The sequence below is a fragment of the Zeus faber genome (genome assembly GCF_960531495.2).
Source record: "Zeus faber genome assembly, chromosome: 1".
Lineage (NCBI taxonomy): Eukaryota > Metazoa > Chordata > Actinopteri > Zeiformes > Zeidae > Zeus > Zeus faber.
Window position 1 is genome coordinate 53,314,501 of NC_137193.1, and position 7,500 is coordinate 53,322,000.

The following is a 7,500-nucleotide window of genomic DNA, read 5'->3' on the forward strand; positions in this document are numbered from 1 at the left end:
CGGACCGGAGACAGGCGTGGACGTTGGACGCGCGCCGCCGCCGCCGCCGCCGCACGGGAAGGACTTTTTTTTGGGGGGGGGGGGGGGGTGGGGTGAGGGTGAGGGTGAGGGTGGGGGTTTGAAAACTCCGTCCATCCTCCCTGTGATTCCTAGCGCGGGATGAGAGGGACCGCACGGGCGCTGCGTCGCGGCGGGGAGTGAGGAAGACTCTGCGCCTTGAGCGGAAGGATGAAGTCCAGAAGAGACAAGCTGAAGATCCCTTCTCTCACTCTGGAGTAAGTTGCGCTCCGATCACACTGTGCGTCCTTCTCGGGGTGTGCTTTGAGGGAGACCATACGGCCAAGAATAAGTCATGGCGGAGTGCGTTTTGTAAGTGCCCGCAACTTGGTGGATTAACATTTGGGAAGCAGATATTTCCCAGGAAGCCTGATACATAATCAGCTCCGTTCATCTTGATCATATGATTACATTTTTATGTATTTATGTATGTGTGTATGTCTGTATTTATTTATTTACACTGAAGACAAAAAAAATCAAGCCACCCATATACGAATTTCATGAAACCTACTGCTATACTTTTTGTTTTATTAATATTTAATATTTAAGTGCTTATTGGTCAGTTTGTTCACCTTATCTTTTGGGTACTCAAAACAAATCAGTTTTTAAATACAAGTTTAGCACATACCTCACATTAATGTGTTTTTGTGCGTGTGTGTGTGTGTGTACTCTGTACACTCACTCACTGTCTTTTATATTTTCCACACGCTTTTCTGCATACGTTTCTCATTCCATTTGAACCAAATGAATCACATCCTCCTCCTCACATTTCCAGCACTGTGAAATGGCTGTCATTTTTTTGGAAGTGATGTGCGCATGTTTGCTTGTTTGTCCGCCCCCCCCCCCCCTAATTGCTAAGCCATGGTTCCATTCTACAACAAAGGATTTGAGCTTTGCTGCAGTTCTATATCCGCCCCCTCTTTCAATGAGAAGCTGTGAGGATGGGTGGCGATGCTGCCTGCTGCCCACTACATGTTGATCTAAAAGGCGTAGGAGCTCCTTTTTTTTTGCAGCCCCGCTTTCTGATCCATCTGCTCTCTCCTTGGATCAAGAGCCGAGAATGATTGAATTTCATTTTGAATTTGAGGCATTCATCTGGAGGACTGATTCCATAGGTGATTCAATCCCCTTGGAAGTCCACTTTGAGGAGAATGTGTGGCTGCAGATGAACATCATTTGGTGCGCACTGAAGTTGTGGTCAAATTAAGTCCCGGCCATGAGAGTAGTCCTGCTGCCACTATGCTGGAAACCAACAGCGTTTTTTATAGCCACCAAAAAGATTCTTATAATACGCTTACAATATAAAAAATGTAAAGTTTTAGTAAATACGCTCAAATATTCGAGCGCTGCTGGCAGCTTAAGCCATTTCGATGGCTGACTCCAGACATGGGCTTTCAGCTTAGTGTAAAAAATGTAAATTATTTACTGACGTAATCTATTGTTTAAAGGGTTTCATTGTGGAGTGCAACAAGTGGAGGAGAATCGGGTATAAGGACTTGCATACAATGAGTACTCACTGACAATACAGAGTGGAGCTTCCCTCTAGAAGGTGTTGTTTTTCGGCCATCCTCCCTGCATTACGATGACAACGCGTTCATTAGATCGCTGGTAGACGATGCTATGTTTTGCCCTGAGAAGCCTCTGTAGCATAGAGACAAAAGCGACACCGTGGAGCCTGTGAGGCAAAGCCTCGATCTGAGCAGTGAAATCAATAGAAACTGCATTAGTGCTGGCTCAACATCAGCTCATTGTCAATATGTTATAGGCTAAAGCATGGCTGAGAAGGAATATTTTGATATTTTAATGGTGTATTAGGGTGTGAGGCTGTGGACATTAGTCCTATGAAGGTTTCCAAAATAATAGAATTGCATTACATTACGCATAGGCACTCCCCCGAACAAATTGGATACGAAAATGGGGTGGCATGGACAGCTCACTAATTGAAAAGTTTAAAACGACACCATATCTTAAAACAATAAACAACTTTAAAATCAAACAGTGATAAATAAGAAATTAAATCAATGTTTCACATACATTCAGCCATTGCAACTTCCTTTCTGGCAGATTGACCTTTAGGTGCTACTTCCAGGGGTGTAGAAACTCAAGTTTGTTTCACAAACAAGCTTGCATTCCATACAACCCGCAAAACTGTCTCTAGTCCAGCATTGTAAAGTCTTGACTGGTAACAGGTAAAAAAAAAAATAAAAATAAAAAGTAATGTAACCAGTTTGGGAGGCCAGCTGTTCACCCAGACCAACGCGCTGCCGCCGAATGCCGGGCGGTGTTTGGGGTGCTAAGTCAGCACACTGATCCATGTGACCATGTCTTGCCTTACAGTTTGTCACCCACATGCCAGAGCCCAACCCTCCTGAGCCCATGCAGCCCATGCAGCCCCTGCAGCCCCTTACAAACCCTTCATCCCTGGAGGTAAGAGAGCCAGCTCACACCCGCACTCAGTCCCCGCCGCTCAGGGAGACTCCTAAAGGTAGTGTCGAACATCGGGTTGAAACCATGCCAACCCGGCCGTGTCTTCACAGTAGTCCATGAGCTGCAAAAAGTCAGTGGAAGACATTTCACTTATTAGTTTCCTCTCTCACTCTACGTTGGTTGCTTGGCAACACTGATGGGAGCTGTGGAAGAAGACGATTCTGCCAAAAGAAGCAGCTGCATCCAGTGTGTGTATCAGAGGTGTGAGCAGCACTAGATTGAGGTATCACATAGTAAGCAATCATATTATGTGGAAATATAGAGGCATTGGATGTTTAATAAACTTATGTGTAAATTTATGCCCACTCCAAACATTATCATTGCCCATAACTAACTCCCCTCGACCAGATAAATAACATTTTTGAGCAAAAAAATCACCAGTCGATAAGTGGGCTTATCCACACACATTTGGCTGCATAAATTGCCTGTCTCGTCCAAACGTACAAGATTTTCTTTGACTTGCATTAATCAATTGTACAATCACAATAACGGATGTGCCGGCAATGCCCGTTATTCCACAAAGAAAATAGACAGTGGGTATAAAAACAACACTGGAGTAGTATTAAGACAAATATGGCTTGAAAGCCATAGAAAAGATATGGAAATCATAATGGCCAAAAAATGCAAATGTTTAAATTAGCCTTTTCAAGCTGACAGTTGCCCATTAATTCAAGTTCATAAGATTGATAAAGTTCACAAGAGTGGTATTGAATTAGCCTAACCTTCCAGTCTTTGGAGTTGGGAGGAGGCCTCGCAGACAAGGGGAGGGTCTGCAAACTCCACACAGGCAGGAGGAGCCCAGATGAGATTAGAACAGAGGGCAGTGTTTGCACCTTTTCCACTGTGCACTGTGCAACTCGTAGCATGCAGCAGAGGACCTGGCCCTGGCTATTGGTTCCAGAAGAAGTTTTCCAGATTTTGTTACGGTCAGTTCATACGTACGGTGCGGCCTGTGTCTTTTCTTTTCTCCGGGTCAGTGATTAAACAAGATTGAAGGCATAGCGTGCAGCCTTTTCATCGTAGCTTGAATCAGTGTTTACTTCAAAGCGTGTTCCATAAATTCCTGCACGGAATCCTGCATTTAACAGTCACATGGTTGATCTGCATTTAGTGTCAAAGTGGTTCAATGTGTTTCAACCAGATTGGATTATGTTTTAATTATATTCAAATGAGGTGCATATACAATTAAAATGCATATAAAGTATGTATATGTATCTATATCTACAGAATATCAAGATATATACGTACGTTACACCAAGGCCTGAATTGCTACTTCATTTCACACAGGTATAATAAAAGGTGTTCATAACTAGGTAAAGGTCATGCTTGTCAGCTATTGGATGTATTGAATGCACTCTATACTTGGTAGAGCTTTCCTCTGCCTTTTCCCCCCAAGGAATTAAGGTAAAGAAAAGCTAAATATCCCAAACATGCTCTGTATACCCAGTGCTGCCGCCACATCCATTAGCATACAGCCACAGCCATACCACAAATACTGAAAAGGCTATAGGCTATAACCGCACTTACCTTGCTCCAATTTATTTTATCACACTCTGTGTGTGTGTGTGTGTGTGTGTTTACAGAGACCAGACCAGGCCTAATCAGCTGGGGGCCCGTTTTTTCTTAATAAATGATGCATCGTACATTGTACAAAGGACTAAATTATTGTACAAATATGATAATTATTGTAAATCTGGCAACGCTTGTGCGGACTGGCCTTTTGAGTAAATTTGAAGGTAGTGCTTAGAGGGCCAACAACTATAAAAACGTTTTCACTCCAAAATTAGCAGGTTATCCCATGTTTTTTAAGTCAACCCGCTAAAAATAGGCGATTGACACCTTTCCCATTGCCAGGAGAAATTACGTTTTTTTTCTGGTGTGTCACGTTCTACGCCACGAACATGTGAGAAAAGAGGTGTGTCATGGTTCCAGTGCGATTGGGAACAAACCAGTAGAGGAGACAGCAACTTAAACACACAAACAACATAAAACTGTAAAAACTTGAAAAAAAAAGTATTTTGAGCCGTTCAAAAGAATCGGATCGTGAACGAACCAACACTACAGTAGAAGCAGCGTGGAGCACTGGCAGCACGGGTGCTTCATGCTGCACGGAGCGATCTCCACACTCTACAATTCACGGTCCAATAAGTTCTGATTTTTGATTCTAAATGGAATATGAAATGATCGAATGATACACGGATATTCCTGTCTATTTATGCGCCAGCGTCGGGAATTTCAACGTGAGTCGCATCACGCCGGTACAGGGGCCAAAATTAGTCTGTCGACCTGGGTTTCCTGTTCACGTCAGAGCCGATCGGAGTCGGAGCCGATTAAAACCTGTGTCTCTTGCAGGATCACCTGACCCGGGACTGAAACCCACTTTTTTCCTTTCCCACTGGTAACAAATGCCAGATGTTAGCGGGTGTTACCGGGTTTACGGTGCAGTGGGAAAGGGCTATAACACTGAAGAAGCAGTGTGTCTGGAAGAATATGACAACTGGGAGAATATTATCCCGAAATGTATTTGTTTATTTTACGCTTTTGGCTAAATGGATCAATTTAATTTGGAGAACATGGAGGTCGTTTTGCATTTCCCTTCTCCTAATTTTACAAAGTGTTGAAAACCTGGCCCCCAACAGGATGCGGATAACCCGTGGGACTAGACCGCTCCAACTCGGCTCTTGATCGTGCTGCTCTCGGAGGGGTGGTTGGAGGACATCCCCACCGGGCCGGCGGTGGTGTGATCCAACATTCGAGGCCAGACCATAACATAAGATAGCTATGTACAATTGTGTGGCAAAACAGCAAGTGAGCAAAGAGGTAAAAAGTAAGACGCAATAAAAATGACGTGTACTATCTATCAGCAAAGTAAACAGGGAGTAGCACGTGTGCGGCTGTGAGCCCATGCTGGCTCTAGTAGGTGGTAGTTACGCTAAAGTAAGTAGAGGTAGTTATAACAGCAGCGTAGTAATAATATGCAATGGGCATCGCAGCAGAATGACAGAAATGGTGGAGTTATTGTGACGACAGCAGCCCGAATGATAACAGTTATAATAGGGGTAAGAGTACAAATGGTAATAAAAGTAATAATGGTCATTATATTCAGTGTTGAGCATTATACTCTCAGTATTGTGATTTTGGATAGAGGACTTCCCCACATGGCCCGTGGTGGTGTGAGCCCATCTCGGGCCGGCCCATACCACTTTAGGAAGTTAGGGTAGAGGACTTCCCCACGTGGCCCGTGGTGGTACGATCCATCGATCCTACGTCACTCCGCCTCGTAGCCAGCTGCAGCCGAGCTGCTGTGCCGCGGCGTCCACGCAGCCGCACGTCAAACAATCAACAATGGGCATATGGTGTCGGCGGCGGGATCGCGGCTGGTAGTCCGGGTCGCAGCGGGCCTTTGGGTCGGGAGGACGCGGGTGCGGGGGCTCGCCTCGGCTGGAGTTGACTGAGAGTGGCCGGGAACCGAGACAGCCAAGTTGGCTCGCTTCAACGACACAAAAGGAGACTTGCGCCGCCGCCGCCGCCGCGATGGAGGGAGTTGGGGAGGCTGGCTCTCCATTGAGTCTTTTTCACGCCGCGCTCGTCGCGTTCGTCGGCGCCGGGATCCGTTCCTAAATCGGACGGCGTGTGCCCTGGAAAAGCCCCGCGCCATGTCGGATCCGAGTAACTGGTCTCAGCCCCCGAGACAGAATAAGTCCCCTTTTCTTACGGGAGCCTTGCTGAAGCGATCCAAAAGGTAACGAATTGGACTTCGAATGAGGATTTACATGCAGCTTTGGGAGCTTCCATCTCGGTTTGGTGTGGCGTTATTGCTGGGGTTGTCGACTTTGTCCCAGCGCGCCTTATGCAGATGGCTCCAGATGGAGGGTAACTTTTGTCATGATCGAAAAAGGGAAATGATGGTGTTGGGGCAGCTCGCATCAAAACAACAATAAATACTTATGAAGTAAAAAGAACGAAACAAAAGAATAACATGGTGACACGGAATAAAGTGTTGTGTTTTTATCTGTTATGGATGGGGAGGTCTGGTCCTGTTTACCAGAGCCTGTATCTCAGCTTTTGTCCTCATGTCACTCTTAAAAATATTTTAGAACTAAATATTACTACACACATTTAGCCCAAGGTTGTTTTTTTATTTACAATGATTCTGCATTAACATGGAAGTTATCGTTTATCAGGGTTCTGCCGGTCCCCGACAAGTCATTGTATGGTCTTAATTTTCAACGTAAACATTTTTGTCTTATTTCATCTGTCCATACATTTCTATTTCTCGCAATAAGTGAAGTGTCAGAGTCACCATGTGTGATATTATGAAACTATAAGTGTACTTGAACTTGATAGTATCGGGCTACACTTGAATATGCCCTTACCTGCCTTACTTACCTGTGGAGAAACCCAAGAAAACCCTTCTACTTGAACGACTGGTTCTATTTATTCCAGAACTCAATCACTCACTTACCTTGCTGTCTGACTTAAAGAAAACTGTTATAATAACCAGAGAATCATCGATTTACCCCGTGTGTGTGTGAGAGATAGAAAGATAGTACTTTATATTACCGTCAATCATTTATTGAATAATAGAGAGTTGATGTATTCAATTGAATTGTCAATTTGTCTCACAAAGATCTTAATAAGTATAAAATCTATATTTCTGAAACCTGCAGACACCCTGATTGTATACATAACATTTTCTGTCTCTCAAGTAACTCTGTGGGTTATTCATGGTCTGAAGACTCGACGAGTCCGTGTCATGAAGACTATGACACAGTATCGTGTGAAGTGTTCATTGTGTGCTATCATCATACCACCGTCACACCAAAATCTGCTCATTAGGCTTTTTGGCCACAATCTGCCCGTTACTTTCTGGTCAGGGGATTATGCTGTTGACTCCCATCGTCTTTCAACATATTGGCTGGACATCTGTGTCTCAGACAGGCCTTCTGTCATTGC

At 44.5% G+C, this 7,500-nt stretch overlaps 1 protein-coding gene across 1 annotated transcript in view; it reads left to right on the top strand.

The window, feature by feature from the left end:
* Positions 1-228: 228 nt before the first annotated feature.
* The window catches only part of LOC307232377 (microtubule-associated serine/threonine-protein kinase 3-like), a gene marked incomplete at its 5' end in the record, with an annotated part of 34,758 nt that continues 27,486 nt past the window's right edge, over positions 229-7,500 (top strand). Inside the window, 2 exons of the mRNA XM_080003367.1 lie at positions 229-275; positions 2,395-2,484. Coding sequence (XP_079859493.1) covers positions 229-275; positions 2,395-2,484 — 137 coding nt within the window. The remainder of the gene's footprint in view (positions 276-2,394; positions 2,485-7,500) is intronic.